Genomic DNA, 19742 nt, shown 5'->3' on the forward strand with positions numbered 1-19742 from the left:
TCTTGACATGTAAAAATATTTCCCACCTGCCTTGTTTGCATAAGAACAAGGTTTTAGCAAGTACATATTTGCATGTCAAAGTTAAAAGTGGGGAAAATATTTTCACCCTTGTAAGAAAAAATGCATAATCTTGGCGCAGGCAATTTGCATTTAGTGAGTTTAAAGTATCTTTAAGTCCTTTCATGCTCTGTGGAAAGTGTATGAACGTGACAGGGGTTCCATTTCAATGAGTGCATTTGCACAGGCCCCACGTGGAGCAGTAATTGATCTGATCTCTCTGTGCATTCATTTCTTCTACAATTGGTTGTGGCAGTCCCGAGTGAGTTCTGCTGCCGAGATCCAGCCACTGGCCTGTGTCTCTGAGTGAAACAGGAACTTGGAGTTTTAAATGCTCTGTGCCTGATTGAAAGGAAGTACCTTGAAGATGTAAATTTGAGTACCTGATTTGGTGCTCATACAAACCATGGTGGGTAAATGCTGGCACAGCTGGAGCCTGTGAATCTGTGGAGATTCTCTTCTGCCAGTAAAGCACCCTGGAAAATGCATTTGGGACTAATTATGGCACCTTTTAGACTATTACTAACCTAGCTTTAGGCCATCACTTTGAAGGCATGTTACATTCCTTCAGAAACCCTCTGCAAATGTCCTGTTGCTTAAGAAATAGGGATTGCATAGACAGGCTTCATGGGTGATTTAACTAACGTGCTGGAGATTGTAGATAAACCAGATCCAATTATATCATACCTCTTCAAAATAAGGCAGTAATTATGTATATAAATGGGAAATGTAAAAAATACATTGCCATGGAGCTGTGGAGATAAGCCTCGTCAGTGCCCTGTCCAAGGAGCTGCACAAGGCTGCTGATTCACTGCAGCACAGTAGAGAAATAATCCTGTGTTGGAAAGGCACCACTGGGATTTGATAGAGCTATTCTGGAATTTGCCCACAGGATTGCTCTCTGAATTTGAACTGCACATTGTACAAATCCTGAGTTTCTGTGGGTTTCAGCCTGTTCTTCAGTCTGTGGATGTGAGGGGAGGTTGTGCTGCCTGTTCTGCTCCAAGCTTTGTTCATAAACATATGATGATCCAGTAATAATTTATGTAACACATTAATGAAACAGCATACACATTATTTTCCCCTTTTATTAGTTCACTTCCTGCTCCATTGTGTTTAATGTGTTTGCTGAGAGCAAAGTGAAATAAAAACCATTTTGGGAGAAGAAGTGTTTCCTTCCTTAAGTGTTCTAAACAGACCTTCTGATTTCAGCCTGTGGTTTTGTCACTGCAAGGACGGTGGGGGATCAAAGGTCAGGAATACAAAGGTCCTTACAAAGGAAGGAGGTGCAAGTGGTGTCCTGCTGTATGAAAATATCCTGAAAGCTGCAATGAACTGCAGTGTAGTCTGTGGCTGTTGGGCACTGCTTTCCCCAGCAGACATTTCAGCTGCTCTTGGATTCCTGGGAGCAAATAAGTCCCATTTGGGTGCTACCCAGCTGCCCCCATCATTGCACTTGGTGTCACCTGGAGAATGTTTTGAAGGAATATTTCCGCACAGTCAGTGCTGTGGTACAAGTCTTCTGCTCTTCTGCTTTATAGTTATCTTGTGGTTTGGGCCAGATCCTGAGCTGCAGTGAACTGGAGCACACAGGAGCACTGCAAGATGATTCTTATTTAATATTAAACAGCCAGTTAGGGATTTAATAGCATGTAAAATGCAGTGTTTTTAAGAGCAGACATGAATTTTTGAAAACAGTGTTGAGTACAACTGAAGTTAAGCTGCTGCACTGTAAGACAGTAGCATTAGATGGGATTTTATGTGTTGTCACAGCCTGGATAGCTAAACTGGATGAAATAGCAGCTCTCTTGAACAGGCAGGCAGCTGGTGACTGGATTTCAGTTCCTCAGGAGATGAACAGCACCTGCTAACGTGTCACGGCTCTGGACACAGCGTGAGGGGTGTTTGTCCTGCTCAGACCAGGCCGGGTCAGGGCACTGCTGCAGCCTCATCTCGACCCCACTGTGGCACAAGGGGGCTGTCCTGGGCTCTCCAGTCTCTGCCTGGAGCAGGGGGTGTTTTTGAGCACAGCCAGGCACATGTGAGATGTGGGCTGCTGGTGTTCCATAGTGTGGAACAGTGTCTTACACTGCCCTGTCCAAACCGTAAAATACCAAACAGTAAAATACCAGTAAAATACTGCAGCCAGGGACTCCAAAAGAGGGGCTGTTCCTGGCATAGAGGAGTCCCCTCTTAATCCTGCATGCTCAGATGGGAAGGTGCTTGATTTAGAGATAATCACACAGCAAGTTGAGTTCAGTAGGTGTGTTTATATTGGATGGATTTCAATACTGAAAATGAGGGCTTTCACACCTTACAACTGCCCAGCATTTCCAGGCTGCAGTGAAGGGACTCAGTGCTGCTGTGCTCTCCTCCCTCGCTTGTTCTGTGGGAGAGCACACACAAATATGTGCTGATGGTTCCCTTTCTGCTCAGATACAAAAGTTACGGATTTTTCATGCAAAATGCAGTTGCTCTTCACATTGTTCCCCCCCTTTAGGACTGGCCATGGGAGCTGGGTGGCCCCTCTGGGAAAAGTGGTGCATTTGATTCCAGGCAGGGCAAACTTTAAAATTGCCTGCTATGATCTCACATGAATACGATTGGAAGAAACCTTTCTAGTGTCATCTTAGCTCTTTGGCCAAAATGTGAACTCTCCTACTCTTTTTGGCTTTGAAATGCTGATTCCAGCCTTCTTGTGGGTTCTTAAACACCTTCTCAAATGACCCATTTTAATAACCCAAAAGCTATTATATAACGAGCAGCCATAATTTAGTCCAAAGCTCTAGGGGATCCTTGCAGTTCAGCAATGAATAGTTAATGCAGTATAATGTTTAGCAGGTTATTAGTTTTCACTGTACAAATGCTGATCAGGGAATGCTTTTATAAGGTGTTTAAAAGAAAATGTAATTAACTGGTTGCGTGCTTCTGTTGCAGCTCAAATTGAAATTATTCCATGCAAGATCTGTGGAGACAAATCATCAGGAATCCATTATGGTGTCATTACATGTGAAGGCTGCAAGGTAAGCTTCTAAAATATTAAGTCTGAAAACAGCACTTAGCCTTTTGATAGTGATTATTTTCCTTCCTTTTTTTAAAGAGCAAGCATTGGGCCTAAGTAGGATCAGTGGATTCCATTTCAAAGAATATAAAACTGTTGGGGATTCTGAAGTACTGGTTTTATTTGGGTTTTAAATAGTACATTTCTGTGACACACACACCTGCACTGCCACAGATTTCAGGACAATCCTCAGACTCACAGTTGTGCTGTGTGTGCTGTAAACTGCCTTTCTCTGAGTCAGCAGAACAGGGACAGGAGGATGATCTGCTTCAGGCAGAGCAGCAGGAGTCAGCTCAGTGGGCTCAGCCGAGGGGGAATTGGGCTTTCTTGCCTCTCCCTCTCTGCTTTTGCTTTGTAAACTGTATGAAGCTGTGCTGAAATAGGTGAGAGCTCTCTGCCCCTCTGTTTTGGTTTGTACTCAGCTACAGTTACAAATCCATTCTGTTTGGCAGGAGGTGGTGTTTCCATGCCCCTGGTGTTCCATTCCCCCAGGCTCAGGTCCTGCTGGAAGCAGTGCCTGTTCCCTGCAATACAACCACTGCTGTGTGAGGTTTAGGCTCTGGGTTTTGTCCTGGTAACTCTAGTGAACAAGGGTTACACCAGCAGCATTTCTGTTTTGTTCAACATGTCCATCATAAGCAGGAATTAAACTGGGCAATGCCAGGTGAGAGTGAAGTGGTCAGTCCTTTTGCTCACCAGTGCAGGATGCCAGCCCTGGCTTGGGGTGACACAGTGTGCACAGCCAAGCTCCAGCTTGTTGCTCTCTTTGTGTGTGTACATGTTGCAGTCCCCTGCTGGTAGGTTTTCTCCTGTTAATCTACACTTCAGGGGTGAAGAATTTATGACAGTTTTTAGTCTGCTCTCCTGACATGTTTGATACCACAACCCCTTCTTCCCTGCATTCACATTATAAAGATTTCTTCTGTGGTTTTCCAAAGGTTTTTGTGTTTTCAGTAGCACATTCTCTGAGTCTCATGGAAGTATCGGTAAGAAGGAAGGAAAAAGAATAAATTTTAAGAATCTTAGAATGATGTGGGAAGAGCACCTTCTGCCCTTTCTGACTGCTGTTGCTATGGAAAATGCAAGAAATGCACTAAAAATGTATTGATAACAAAGTGATGACTTTTTGCAGGTTTATATGGCTGAGCAGCCTTTATCAGATGTCAGCTGAGGAAAGTGGCAGAGGTTTGCAGGAGAGTTCTGCTGTGGGACTGTCTTGTCAAAGGAGATCCGGTTGTGTTCAAGGTCCGAGACCTCTTTAATCCTTAGATGGTCTGGGACCTGGATACGTGAGAGGCTGCCTAGAGATCCCTGGCAAACATCCTGGCACACAGACAGAGGTTGGTGTCGTGCTCATGGGCCTTCTCCACATGGCTGCGGTGGAGCAGGAGTGGCTGCTGAAGGAAAGGAATGGAAAGGAAGGGAAAAGAAAGCTGCCAGCCCTGGTATCCTTTGTGTGGTCCTCATGCAGCTCTTTGGCCTGGCCTTCCCCTGAGGGCTGAGTGAGCAAAGCCCCCTCCAGAAGCAGCAGGAAGGGGGGGGAGCAGCCCCTGTGCTCACACTCACCTTGGGGAGGAGGAGCTGGCAGGCCCTGGGCACTGCAGGTGGGAGACAGGGCTGTCCATTCCCCCCTCAGAGGGACTGCCTTCCCAGGAATAAATGCAAATGTGAGTTATTAGGAGAAAGGTCCTTTGTGCAGCAGTCAGAACAACAGATGCCTGCTGATAGTGAGGAATGTGTGTGCAGCTCCTTACGTGTTAGAACAAAGGATTTGCCTTTGAATGCTGGATAAATTGCAGGACTGAGGATCCCACTGGCATGGTCAGCTGGTGGGAAGGGCAGAGGGCAAGGCAAGCGGGCACGTGTGCTCAGCACACTGAAACACATCTGGACCTCAAGGCAGAGTGTGCTAAGGAAAGTGTGCAGAGTGGCCCATGAGTTTGGCATTTTCTCCCTCTCTTGGAAGAGCACAATAAAGTTTGGTGGCCATACAATTTCAGGCAGAATTTAAAAGGCAATGAATATCAACTTAGTTAACTGAGTTCTTTTCCTTTCAGGAGAGAAATAACTCTGCAGCTCAGTCGTCTTAGTGCCAGAGCCCAGATGACCTGCAGGTAGTGACAGTCAGGGCAGTGCTGGTGGGCACAAGTCACAGCAAGAGTTGAAATGATCATGACCTAAATGGCACTAAAAGGCCCCGCTGTGGCTGATGGATTCTGTTTGTGCTACACCTTTCCACAGTAATGTCAACAAAGTCTCACCCAGCAGAACTATTTTGGCTGGTGAAAAGGTTGGCATAGCTTGGCTTCTGCCAGAGGAGCCAGGTGTGTGTTGGAATGGGTTTTTTTCCCAGCTTTTCTGTGGCTGTGACTGCTGCAGGTTGGAGCACGTTTCCATTGCTGTTCATGTTCTGCTGAACCTTCCTCTGGAACAAGGACTTGGCTGTGAAGACCCAATCCCAGTGCTGTGCTCTGGCTCTGGAGCCAACATCCTGCACCCACAGTCCCAGGGCAGCCAGGGGGGTCCTGCCCCGGTGCCCCAAACCCACCCATGGGTTGGGTGGCAGGGGCAGGGCCTGAGCTGGCAGGAGGGAGTAGATGTGCTGCTGCCCTCTCAGACCCAGCCTGGCAGGGGTGACCAACAGGCAGCAGCAGCAGCAAAGTGGGGCCTTTTCAGCTCCTGCTGGTTTTCACTCCAGTTTGATGTGAACTTCAATGTTACTCAGTAGTAACTAACTGAAATGTTACTGTGCAAATAACCCTAATAACCACCAGAAATAGAATTTATTTAAAACTTAAAGTGAAGTTTTAGGTGCGAAGACATACTTTGCAGTTCTAATCTGTATGTGTGGAATCACAGACCAGCTCAGGTCAAATTGCCTTTGCTGATCCCGTTGCTCTTCTGCAGGTTGGCAACCCTTGCATTTCACAGAGTTGAAAGTTTCCTGACTTTTTTTTTGTTGTTGTTATATTGCATTTCACATAAGTAGAATTGAAGATTTGTAATGAAACCCATTAGTGTTTTTTGAGAAGTTTTCATTTCCTACCTTGCTATGATGTTGCTGACTGTTTTTATGAAGTTAGTGGCAGTGTTTTGCACAAGCTCCCAACCCATCAGCCTATTTAGCTGAATTTGAATATGCCTTTAAAAAAAATATAAATTTAACACCTCTCCTCCCCACAAGTGAAAAATTAATTTTTTTAGCCAGGCTGTGTTTTACGCTTTATCTAGAAGGGCTCCTGTGGCTTATTATAGATAAAATAAATTTTAAAAGAGAGGGTTCTTTTTCTCTCTGACCATTGCTGATATCCGGTATACAACATATAATGGGGGGAAAAAGGAAGATGAGATTAATCATATAAAGATTTTACTCAGAAGCATGGATGAGGAATGACACAAAGACTGTGCCACAACTCAGAAGTCTGTTCTCCTGTGTCAGACTGGGAATACTGTGTTGTAGGAGCACTACTGAAAAAGCTGGCATCTGTATGGAGCACCTCCTCAGCCATGAGCTGTGGGAATCCAGTACCAACCTTTATTCTGTAGGAGAGACTGTGCTGGGAAAGGAGAGTGGTTTGTACACATCCCTACTCTTTTCTCAGAGCTGAAAGTGGAATCCAGTTCCACGTTGTCAGAAAATACCTGAATGTTTCAAGGGACATAGCAAGGAAGTTAGTTGGAAATGAACCTTTTGTGAATGACCTGTGTAATTTAACTGGATTCCCAGGTGCAGTGCCTTGCCTTTGCAGTCAGCAGTGTTGGTTCATGCCCACCTGCCCCACGAATGCATGGTGGGATCCCTCTCTTTACCTGACTGCACAGCTGGTCTTGCAAACCCACCATGCAGGGCACTCCTGGGCACTTCTCGTGCTCTCAAAGGTTTATCAGTGCTGGCTTTGTCTCTTGTGTCTTTTAAGACCCAAGATGATCTTGTTCATTGTACCTGCAAAGAACATCTGGGTTCATTACTTCAGGAAACAAGACCTGGTGTGCTGTCCCTGCCCTTCTTGCCTCACTCCTGTCTTTATTACCTGTGTAAAACTGAACATTTTTGCTCTGTTTTCAGTGGCACTATACCTTTGTTATCTAATATTTTATTAACATAGTTTATTAGACAATACTGTCACAGTGCTCTCCTCCCTTAACAAGTAAAATATTTGCTCATTTTTGTAAAAGGGTTAAAAATCCCATTTGAACGTTGGCCTGTTTGTCCTATTACAGTGTATTTTTCTGATGTTCCTTTGAAGAAAATTTGTGGTGGTTTGCTTTGGAAAACAGTAAAAGGATGACTCCCCCCCAACTAATTGTTAATTGCTCAGAATATTGCAAAACTTAATGATACGTGGAAGTCTTTAAGTATTAGCCATAAATCATGGGATTATGAATAAGCCTTTGTTGTCACAGGCTCACACACAGTCATTCCAAACCCTCTGCCATTAGGATGCAGCAAGGCAGCTGTCAGCTGTTTTCTTGTAATTAAACAGCCAATGAGCAGCTAATTAAGACATATGTGTATACAGAAGTGGAAGTGGGTATGTTAATGAACTGTAGGAATCAATTCATTAAATGAAAATTTGTCAAAAGACCAAACATGAGCTCAGCGTTGCAGGCTGCGCCGGCGGAGGGGAGCTGGGCTGGGACACGGGAGGCTCGGCTGGGTGAGGAGCAGCCCAGACACAAACCCGGCACTGAAGGGACTGAAACTATTAATAGACTTCGCAAAAACTGCTATTTACATTTCAAAGGTCCTTTTTAACAAGTTGTTATTCAAGCTGACTTGCAGATGAAAAGTTCTTGCGCCCTCTTTTTTCCCCCAAACCTGATTTCTTGGCAGCCCATGAAAACCCATAGGTTGTGTTGGGTACAAATAGGAGTCTGAAACGCAGAGACGGAGCCGGGGCTTGTAATCTGCTCTGCTCTTCTCCCGGCACCGCGTTCGTGGATCTGCATGAGGAGGGTGCGGAGCTGGGAGTGGAGCCGGAGCTCTGTGCCGGCCCCGGGGGGCTCCGTGCGCTCGGGCCGGAGCCGCGGTCGGGGTGTTCCAACAGCACCTCCCGGGTGCAGCGGGGCTTTGTTCCTGTGGGATCCCGGGGCTGCCCTGCCTGTGGCCCCGGAGGGCCGTGCAGGGCTGGCTGCGAACACTCTGCCATTAAAGGCACGTGGCCTGGGCTGGCTCGCACAAGGCTCGGTGCGTACACGTGCACCAGGCAGGCAGCCACCTCCTCCTTCCCGGGGGGAATCACAGCCAGCTCCCTGCCTCTGGCAGGAGGGAGGGAGCAGCACAACACAGCGTCTCTCCTTCTCTTAATGGAGGGGTAAAAACAACTTGCAGAGAAACTGTATTTACTCCTGTAATAGGGGCTTCCCCCTGTGGGCTTACAGTGATGTGTGAGCACAAGAACCACCAAAAGCTTGGAAGACTCAAAAGTGAAGGACAGCAATGTGAGAAATCTCTCTCTCTTGAATTTAGAAAGACGGCAAAAACTTATGAAGCAAAAGGAAGGATTTATTCAGCGTGCTGGGTCTGGTCTCACACCGAGTTTTTGGGGGAGAAAGACCCTTTGGGTTTAATTTTCATACATTTTAAAGTTTCACAAAATCCCACCCTTTTTCAGATAAGTTTAAATATGTTCATTTTTGCCTAAAAAGGTTTCTTTTCTCTGAAAAGGGGCTTTCCCTTCCTTTCGGTTGGTTGTTAGGTGTCCCCTGTCACAAAGGATCTTCCTTTGTTCTTAGCCCAAAGAGAGAAGAGAAACCCCTCTGTACAAAATTTCCACGTGGCCCTGAAAGATTTTAATTTTTAGGAGCTTTTATATTTCCCTTATCCGGCCAAAAAAGACCCTGATACCCAGGTCCAGTTCGGAACTTGGATATCTTACAACTTTGTGATACACCTATATATAAAAAAAAGTATTTTATTTCTCATAGCAATGTAGAAGAACTTTGAGAGCAAAAAACCCTCAGGTGACCTTCATTGTAAATTCACTCCCAAATCTCAGATACGTGTGTTTCTGTGCTCTGGACAAGTTTAGATTAGTTCTCGAAGTTTGTGGCAAGGTGGTTTTTTTGTTTCTTTAGCTCCTGCTGATCTTTTCATAGGGTTTGTTTTTAAAAGCACTCTACTGTATCTCTGGTTTGTAAAGTGCAAGTGCTTTTAAAGGCCCCAGTTTCAAGCAGTTCTGCTCTACTGAAAATTTAGCTTGAAGCTGTAACTTAGCTGATACATGGTACACTAAAATGTATTGAGCAGCTGTGTCTCTAGGGAAAATCTGGAAAAGGAAAAAGCCCAGTATTTTCTCCATTATAATACTAAAAATAATCCTCAGCTTGACAAGACTATTCTTAATAAAGAGAAATACCAAACTGGCAGCTCAGACTCAGTGTATATCTCAGCTGAAGGAAAACATTTAGATCCTGGAGGTTTTAGGACACATTGATTAAGCTGACTCTCAGGATCTCGGTGGTGGCAGAAGAGTTCATGTGGTTCCTCTGTAAGCATGTGATTCAGTGCAACTGAAAAGGTGTTTGGAGAACTGAAATTTTTGGGGACTGATGCAGAACCTTGATCAGTCAGCCCCTGGTCAGCTCAGCCCCTAATCCTGTTTTCCTGGGGAATGGCGTCGCACTTGCCTGTGGACCTGCACTGGAGTGACAGTGTCCATGAAGGTGCTCTCAGAACTGAAGCTCTCTAACCTGAGAGTTGTTTCCTCCAGAGGGATCGGTTGTGATGGTGGGATGGTAGAAATTTCCACGGTATTTCAGGTTTTCTTTGGGGTGAAATGCACTCAATTGGAGTTCAATATGTGCTGTACAATCATCTCACTATTGACAAACATGGAAAAACAGCTGAAAGTTCAATCAAACAGAAACAAAGACCAGAATAAAAGGGTGAGAAATAATGTACAGGAAAAGAGGATTGAAGTCAGCACCTTGAATTTCCTTCTTTTTTTTTTTTTATACCCCATGTTTCCCCAGTAAAGTTTTAATAAAAGGGGCATAATGGACACAGACTGGTGCCCTCCTCTAAGACAGAGCAGGGGCTTTGTCTCAGTGTTTTCCATGTCTCTGTCTGCAGGCAGTTTGTTGGGAAGTCTCTCCCTTGAGATTTGCCATGCAGAAGCCCTTTCCCCTGTTTGTCTCCCCCGCTGTCTGGACAGTGTGCTGTGCCGAGGGACTCCAGCCTGCAGCCCTCGAGTAAATAAAACATTGGGAAAAGTCCAGCTTTAATTAAAAGGTGCCCAGCCTTGCCGAGGAACTATTTTCTTTGCAGCACTGTTAATTAATCCATTATGTGGCAACATAAAACTGAAATACTGTGCTCGCTGATCTCAAGTGCCTCTTTAGAATGACTCCATCTTTGCAGAATCCTTGTGAAGTAGGTATTACACACACACCAGCTTATGTTTGGGCAGTCTGAGGCTAAAGGATGACATGACTTCAAAGCGAGCAGCTGGTGTAGTGGGAATGACACCACTGCTCTGAGGGAGGCAGGAAAGCTGGAGCGGGGTGGAACCTCCCAGCACTGCCCTCCTTTGGAGAAGGGGTTACTCAGAGAACACATCACACACAAAACTGTGGGTTGGCTTTCCCCCTTCTTGAGAGTTTAGACCCTGACCCAGTTGAGCAGAACCTCAGCTGTCAGCACCAGACTGACTCACAAAGTATCAGCAGTGGAGTGGCCGGGGCAGGGACTGTCCCTGTGCTGGCACTGCTGGGGCACCTCCAGTGCTGGGGCAGTTCTGGGCCCCTCAGACAGGAGAGGCACTGAGGGGCTGGAGTGTGCCCAGAGAAGGGATCGGAGCTGGGGAAGGGCTGGAGCAGCTGAGGGAGCTGGGGGGGCTCAGCCTGGAGAAAAGGAGGCTCGGGGGGATCTTCTGGCTCTGCAGCTCCCTGACAGGAGGGGGGAGCTGGGAGGGGGTCGGGCTCTGCTCTCAGGCAAACAACAGGACAAAAGGAAAAGGCATCTAGTTGTGGCAGTAGAAGTTTAGATATCAGGAAAAACTTCTTCGCTGAAAGGGTGGTCAGGCATTGGAGCAGGCTGTCCAAGGAAATGGTGGAATCACTATCCCTGGAAGTGTTGAAGGCGGCATGTGGATGTGGCCCTTGGGGTTTAGTGGTGAGCACAGTGGTGCTGAGATAGTGGTTGGGGTCGATGATCTTAGAGGTCTTTTCCAACCATAATGATTCTGTGAGTATATAAAATTCCTTTAGAAAGTTGTTCTTTGTAGGAGACAGTGCTCAGTGCTGAGTATTTTTAAACATGTGCATACATTGGTGAGGCTGAACGTCAGAGCCTGCCACTGCAGAGAGCAGAACAGGGGAGCAGCTGCTGAATCCTCCCTCTTTTGGAGATCTGTGCTGACCCAGGAAAGATACAAAATCCAGGAAATCTGGGTCTATAATTAGTTTTATCTCCTTTGGAAAGAACTGGTGTACCATATGTAATATGGGATCTGTAAAATCAGTGGATAAACGTGTATTTCCTTTACATATAACACTTTTTTATGGACTGTGTCTTGCTAGTTACTGTTTTTTGTTTGTTTCTAGGAGAGAAAAAAACCCCCACCAACAAAACCCTCTTAACTTCCTTTAGTTGACTATAGAGCCCTTGAACTCCATGTTCTGTTAGGTATGCTGCCTTTCAGAGTCTTTATCTGCTGCACCAGTTAACACCTTCTTGACTTGTATTTTGCACTCGCATGGCAGGGCTTTTTCAGGAGGAGTCAGCAGAGCAATGCCACCTACTCCTGTCCCCGGCAGAAGAACTGTCTGATCGACCGGACCAGCCGCAACCGCTGCCAGCACTGCCGGCTACAGAAATGCCTGGCTGTGGGGATGTCCCGGGATGGTAAGCACTGCTCACACTGCCTGCCTGCACACACTCAGGGAGGCTTTGCTGTGCTGTGGGTTCAGCTCAAACCCACAGGGTTTAAAGGCTAATTGTGCATTGGGCTGATACTTGTGGTCATCAAGTGTTTTTTAGATGTTGCTCCATATTTTTCTGTGTTATGCGTTGTATGTTTTTACATGTTCACATAAATATCAGGGCATGTATGAAGTTCTTGGGTTTATTTTTTTTTCTTACTCATCTATTACAGTTCCCAGTTAAGAGCTTTGTATCTGGTCGCTTCTTGAAGATGCAGATTTTTAGTCTGATGTTAATACTTTATATGTTTGTTCCAATTGAAGTGACCTGCTGTGGTTGCAGGTTAACTCTGCCTGGGTGCAGGTCAGAACTGTTTCCCAGTATCAAGAGAAGTCGAATTGTATATAATGAATAATGAAAAAAAATGCAAAGAGAAAAATAATGCAGTGTTTTTTCAAAGGTAGAATTCTGAAGAAAATCTGTTCCAGTGCTGTTAATTCTAAGCTCAGAATTACAGCTGGAGTAGTGATGAAAGGCCAGCTCTGTAAGATGGACACTTATGTAATTCAGTTAGAACTGGCTTTGCAGCTGATACTTGCACTCCTCCCCACGATGCGGGAGCTGCCACCACTTACCCAATCTGGAGATTGGAGTCACTCTGTTCCCCTGCCAGGGTGACAGCAGCAAACACACACACATTACTCTGGGTACATGAGGCCCCATTGAAGAGATTGTTGCCAGATTACATTTACTTCTTGAATTACATTGTCTTAATTTTTTTATTGGGCATGAGACTAAAAAGCTGCAGCAGCCGATCATGTAATGACTAGTTCCTCCAACAAGTTTGCTTTCTTGTAGAGAAGTAGAAGGCAGTAGTCACCTTTCTAAAGGACGGGGCTTTTGCAGCTGATACAGGTCCCTGAAATCACATACTGTACCCTGAGGAATTCCCTGGATGCTGCAAACCAGTTGCTGCTGGCTGACAGCTACTACCTCTCAAAGCAGTAGTAATTTGTGTGTGCACATGTGTACACACACAAATACAGGTTTAACAGTTGCTCACCTAGTAACACTTCTGCTTGTCACAGCAGTGCTGGAGGCAGGTTTGGTGATTCCTCCCATGTGCTCTAGCCCCAGTCCCAGTAAAGCTTGTTATTGATACACTGTGAGCGATACCCCACGTGTTGGCACCTATTTTTAAGTTCACTCTGTGGTGTGAATGTGCAGCTGGCAGGAATTGGACAGTTCATCCTGGGCCAGCATGTTCTAACTTCTGCTTTTCCAGGTAGGACTTGAATGCTGAAGAGATGCATCTGTCAACTTTGTTGGACGTACAGGAGAAAATCTTTTCGGTACAGAAGTGGGAAGTTAATGAATGAAGCTAAACCAGTGGCCTCTAATGGTCCATTTCAGTTGCATGTTAAGAGGGTGTTCTAAAGAGCAGGGGCTGCAGCTGAGTCCCTGTGACCGACAGCAGCGATCCTTAGATCTGCCTGTGCTGCCAGTTTGGGGTTCCTGTGGTGTGTAAAGACTGGAGACAGTTCAGGGCCAGCAGTGGGTGTGTGGGAAGGTAACAGCCGTGTGTCTGTGTTTCAGCTGTAAAGTTTGGTCGAATGTCCAAAAAGCAGCGGGACAGCCTGTACGCGGAGGTGCAGAAACACCGACTGCAGCAGCAGCAGCGCGACCACCAGCAGCAGCCGGGAGAGGCAGAGCCGCTCACCCCCACTTACAATATCACCACCAACGGGCTCACAGAGCTGCACGACGACCTCAGTAATTACATTGATGGGCATACCCCTGAAGGTAGCAAAGCAGACTCTGCAGTTAGCAGCTTCTACTTAGACATACAGCCTTCTCCAGATCAGTCGGGTCTTGATATTAATGGAATCAAACCAGAACCAATATGTGACTACACACCAGCATCGGGCTTCTTCCCTTATTGTTCTTTTACAAATGGGGAGACCTCTCCAACTGTGTCCATGGCAGAATTAGGTAATGAGAGAGAAAAGCTTCCATTCTAATTGTCTTAACAGTACCCTTTGGATTAAAGTGCCACATTTAGCCAGGTGATAGTGAGAATGCTGCTTCAGTGGAGCTGGGAGCATGTGTGGGCATTCTGCTGTGACGTGCACAGTGTCCTTATTTCGGGGTGCACACAACAGCTTACCCCTCTGGCCTAAAACTCCGGGAGCCTGGGGCTGATCAGCTCTAGGAGTGTTGCTTTTGCTTTCAGTCCTTGCAGTAGAACCCTTTGAATACTGATTAACAAGCTAATTCTTAGTGCTGAGCAAACAGACAGTGTATTTATTTTTTTCCAGATTATTTTTTAATATTTTATCTCCTTTTTCATTACCTCAGTGCTCTTATTTCTGACAAAAAGTGATGAGGCTGATTTTGCTCTGCTCTTTACCTGGCAAATCTGAAACCAAAGCACCAGACTAATCTGAGGGCACTTCTCCTTGTCACTGGTTGAAGAGAATCTGGCCCCAGATATTGAAGAAAATTTTTGAATGTAGCAAATTTTGATAATTTCTCCAAAAGCCTTATAACAAACACATTAATTAATTAGCATGTTCTACTTTAAACTCTTCCCTGAATGATGACACTGGGGCTGAGTTCCACAGCTGTGACTTGTCAACAGCTGAGATTGGAGTTAGAGCCTGCTGTGTGAACAGGTTATAAACAAAGTGGAACAGGACATGAGAGAAGTGGTTTCATGATTCTATTACTTCTGTAAGCAGTCAAGTGTTTAAAACTGATTTTGCTTGCTTAAGCAACATTTTTGCTAATTATTTTAGTTACAAAACCCTAAAAAAAATAGTTTGAAAAATCAGGTATTCCACATTAAAATTTTATGTGGTTTATATTCTTTTGAGAAATTTTGCAGAGAGAAAGGCACAAGAAGGCTTACTTTATAATGTCCTTATGTTGCAGAATGCTGTTCTCTGCAATATAATTGGTCCTGACAGCCAAAATACTATGTCTGGCTTGAGTTCAAGTAATTTCAGATAGGTAAAGATGAGAAGAAAAAGTCAGGTTAAAGACAATGCTGCCAGCTTTGTGTCAGTCAAATGGTTGCTAATTTTCTTGTGGAAGTTATTAAAAAGACTTACATTAAACTCACAATAAAAAAGAAAGGGCTTTTCCTTTGTAGGCCAGGTTTTGAGTTTGGAACACTGGCCTAAAATAAGTTTGTCGTGTTGCTTGCCTTCATTTACACACTGCTTACATTTAAAGCCTGCACAGTGTGATTTGGGTGCCCAGCACTGACATTACTGAACAATGTTTGAAGAATGTTTGTCTGCCAGACCAAGGTTTCAATTTAGGAAGGTGTGGTTGTTCAATGAAAGTATTTAGGTGTGTCCTGCAATACAGTCCAGAAGGGAGGCCGAGGCTTGGGAGTAACATGGGAATATTTCACCTTCTCTGTCCTGCAAGGGCACAGGGATTGTGCTGCCAGTGGCTGCTACCCAGGACAAATGTCTGAGCTACACACTTGTGAGAAAAAAACAATTGTTCTCAAATACATCAAGGCTGTGATGACAAACCAAGTATAAATTACCTTGTGTTCTACCTTGTTGATTGCTCAGGTAGCACATATAAGCTGAGTTTACCTCACCTGTGTTAAAAGACTTTTCAGGTAGTCTCTTACATCAAACTACCAATGTGTGAAGGACGGTACTAAGCAGCCTGATTGTCCAGCAGTTGTTTGTGAAGGGCTGGGTTTGCTCATTGTCAGACAAGGCCCATTTCACAGATCTGGTGCTCCAGTCCCCCAGATACCCCCATGTTGTTAATGCCCACCGGTCCTGGTGGTTTTAAGCCTTCCTTTCCAGTGGCCTCACAGGCAGAACTGTGTGAGAGAAGTCACAACACTTCTGCTTGGCACATGCTCAAACAGCAGAACAGGCCCACGTGAAGAGCCAGAGTAGAAAAGAGAAAGGCAAAATATAAGTGGAATTCAGGTGTCTAAATCTCATTCAAGCTTTTGAAGGGGTTCCTGAAGGTTTATGGAACCAGGTTTTATTAATAAATGTAAATCTGCCATATAGTTCTTTTAATCAAGTATAGCAGCAGAAAATATTTTATTTGGAATTAAAGCATTGTATGGAAATTTTAAATTCTGCAGTTAACTAAGCTTCTCTAAAGCTGAAGAAAAACCCTTAGTGATTTCTTAGTGAGTTATCTTAATAATCTGAATGCTCCAATAGATATATTTTTAATATAATATATCGATAATAATAGAAATAATATAATTATATTACATAATAGAATATAATTACTTATAATAAATATGTAATATTTTATATAATCGATTTTAATATAATATTTTTAAATTATATGAGAAAATATAATGAATATATAAATATATGAGAGTGGCACTCACTGGCAGCCTGATGGGATGAGAGTCCTGCTTAGCAGAGCACTGGACAGGTGGTAACTGCCTGTATTTCTTTTTTGGAAAGCCTCAGTTGTATAAAACACAGCCTTGGCATCAGCAGAGGTGCTGCCTGGCTGGCAGGGCTGTGTCCTGTGTTCCAAGGCTGTGCCACTGTGACACACGAGCACATTCCCGGGTCAGGCAGGATCTGAGCCGGGGTTGTTTTCTGTGGCTCTGCTCGGGCTGTGACTCCCGGCCCAGGTGTCAAAGCTGCCACAAAGGCAGCAGGGGCGGTTCCCGCAGCTGCGCTGCTCTGGGGGCTCCTGACCTTCGCCAAACTCGCCTTTATTTTGCCCAGTTTGGGATGTTGGAGGTTCCCTTGGCTCCCACCGCGTGTGCCGCGCGTCCTCTGCCGGCGGCGCCGGGCAGCGCTGTGCGGGACTGGAGCGTTCTGCGGCCACAGCCAAGGAAACCCGAATTCGGGCACTTTGCCCTCGGCTCGCCCTCCTCCCTCCCCCTGTTGCAGCTGGAATATGTTATTTGCTCACGTCTGAAGGTACAGCTTTGCGTTTCTAATGCGTGTCGCTTTCTGCTCTTTCTCTTAGAACATCTTGCACAGAATATTTCCAAGTCACACATGGAAACTTGCCAGTACTTGAGAGAGGAGTTGCAGCAGATAACATGGCAAACTTTTCTGCAGGAAGAAATCGAGAACTACCAGAACAAGGTACGAACGCACGCCAGGACATGGCATGGTTTCTATCAAGCATGGTATTTCCATAACACACTGCAAAATTCACTTTTTCACTGCTTTCTCTTTACTATCAGGAATATATATTTCTGTGTGTTTTCAAAAAAAAAAAAAGCTAGAATCAAAAGCAGCAAGATGGTCAGGATATCCTTTGCATCCGTGACTTGTACAGGTATAGGAAAAGGCAAAGCCATTCTCCTAAAATCTGTAATAAAAAAGGATAGGAAACCACAGGAATTTTTTCAATCCTAGATGGCATGTTATTTTCTTCTCTTAATTTGTAACCTCCTGGGTCAACAACAGCACAAGCTGAAGCCACCAAGTCTTGTGATTTTACATGGTGTGTTTTGTTTTGAGTTTATAAACACCCTCCAGTTGTCCCTCAGTGTTTGGGTTTTACCTGTGGAATGGCAGCACATTGTCCATGGTGCTGCCACCCCCCTGGGGTACTGTGAGGTCTGGTCAATGTTTGCCTTTCCAGCACACCTTCCATCCATAAACTGCTGCCATGGGCTACTTGTGGAAACTGTCCTGGGAAGTGCTGCTCAGACACCTGTGCTTTGAACGTGTTTTTCATTTCCACAGAAAAATATTTAACCTTTAAGAATATCCTTTTTTCTACATTAGGTAATTTCATTCTGCATTATTATCAACATATGAAAAACTCACATGCCTTCTTTATGTTGTTCACAAGATGACCTTCATATACAATCATCTGTCTGTGTCCTTCTGAAGATGAGCAAGGCAGATAATTTGCTTCCAGTACAAAACACAGAAGTTGATAGGGAAAATGTGATTATGCCCTGCTGGTGGAAATTGGCATTTTCTTTTGATGCAGTGAATAAAATTCCTGCTGAAGTGACGAGAACAGTTACACTTTGACATTTTTGGTTTATATGAAATAAAAATACTCCAACCTGGATCTCTTCTGGCATGACTTGAAGAAGTCTTCCATGTTTGCATTGTCACTCCACAGGAGGCTTTGGCTTGGAGGTCAATTCCCCCTGTTTTATCAGCAGACTGTAGCCAAGAGTGCTGGGGAGAATTCACTGCAGGGGTTTTTTGACTGAGTTTTACTTGATGACAATGAGCTTTGCCAGCCCAGGTCAGTAATCTCTGCATTTCTCTTCTCTCCCACAGCAGAGGGAGGTAATGTGGCAGTTGTGCGCAGTCAAAATCACAGAAGCTATTCAGTATGTAGTGGAATTTGCCAAACGCATTGATGGCTTTATGGAGCTGTGTCAAAATGATCAAATTGTGCTTTTAAAAGCAGGTATGTGGTCAGTTTTAAGGTCTGCTTCTACTAGTTTAACTGAGAAAAGTGTTACTTGTACATAGTGATTGCGTATGCAAATATTCATATGTAGTACACTGATAATTTAAAATCATATGGAGTAAAACCTTACAAATTGTCTCCGAAGTAACTTCATCATAGTTACTCTGGATAGGAGGAGTTCAAGTCTACTTACTAAGTTTTCATTATGAACAATGAGACTATGTAAAGATGGAAAAGTTGGATTCAGATTTGCTTAATTTTCGATTATTAGGTAAAAATTTCAAGGTAAAAATCCAGATTGTTCTCTGCAAGAGATTGTAGAAGTAATGCAGTTTACAAATACTGGACCAAGTTGTCAAAGCTCTATGAACATAAATCTAAATGAGCTGCTTTGACTTCAGAGACTTCATTACTCTAAAAAGAATTATTAGAGTTTATTAGCAATGACTAAGTTGCTTTAGCAAAAACTTCTGAAGGGGTTTATGGGAATTCTTTTAATTCTAGTAGCAAACCAGGCTGTTACACCACAGGAACCTCTTACCCTACTTGACAGATGATGAAAGCAGAGCATTATTTTTAAATCCTCACTCGCTCTTTGCAGCTGAAGCCTCGACTTCCAGAGTCAAACATACCCTGTTTCTGTTTTAGGGTCTTTAGAGGTTGTGTTCATCAGAATGTGCCGTGCCTTTGACTCCCAGAACAACACAGTCTACTTTGATGGCAAGTATGCTAGCCCAGAGGTTTTCAAGTCCTTAGGTAAGGAAATGTCAAGTGTTGTGTCTTAAAAAAAAATGGAATAAAAATAATAAGGTGGAAGAGCAAGGGAAAAGAACTGCTTTGAAAAAATCAGGCTCTAGTGTTCAAATAAAAGAGCTGCAAAGCTTGAACTGCTTGTTTTGTAAGCAGTCATGCTGGCTCTGTTTGAGGCCAAGCTGATTGCTGGAGTTAAAACAGTTTTCACTCTGTGCAGTAAAGGACCGTTGGTGGTAAAAATCAACATTTTGATGAGGGTAGAGCAGTTTGGACTCACTTGTTGAGAACAGAAGCCCAGATTTCATGTCTAGTGTAACACTTTGTATATCCTGTTGGAAAAGGCAGCAGATTTTAAGGTAATTTTGGATATTCTGATGTTATTGCTTTGAAGACGTTAATAGTTTTATAATGGGCCAAGTCCAGTTATTTGCAGGTAAAGCACTGTAAATCAATTTTTTTGTTAAACCACACTTTATAATTTTGAATTTTTTTCCTATATATTTTTTCTAATTTTAAAAGGATGTATCTCACTGGGTGTAGATTTGGGCTGTTTTGGAGGGCAGTGGAAACACCTCAGTGGAGAATGAATGCTGTACC

The 19742-nt window shown here is 44.3% G+C and overlaps 1 protein-coding gene across 4 annotated transcripts in view; it reads left to right on the plus strand.

Annotated features, from left to right (window-relative positions):
• RORA (RAR related orphan receptor A) overlaps window positions 1-19742 on the plus strand; it is a 358029-nt gene that overhangs the window by 324604 nt on the left and 13683 nt on the right. For 3 of the 4 annotated variants that reach the window (XM_032700479.1, XM_032700480.1, XM_032700481.1), the window contains 6 exons: window positions 2995-3080; window positions 11825-11966; window positions 13581-13976; window positions 16971-17092; window positions 18257-18389; window positions 19041-19148. In XM_032700479.1, coding sequence (XP_032556370.1) covers window positions 2995-3080; window positions 11825-11966; window positions 13581-13976; window positions 16971-17092; window positions 18257-18389; window positions 19041-19148 — 987 coding nt within the window. The remainder of the gene's footprint in view (window positions 1-2994; window positions 3081-11824; window positions 11967-13580; window positions 13977-16970; window positions 17093-18256; window positions 18390-19040; window positions 19149-19742) is intronic. The other variant, XM_032700482.1, reaches the window with a different exon arrangement.

The sequence above is a fragment of the Chiroxiphia lanceolata genome, chromosome 12, assembly GCF_009829145.1.
Source record: "Chiroxiphia lanceolata isolate bChiLan1 chromosome 12, bChiLan1.pri, whole genome shotgun sequence".
NCBI lineage: Eukaryota > Metazoa > Chordata > Aves > Passeriformes > Pipridae > Chiroxiphia > Chiroxiphia lanceolata.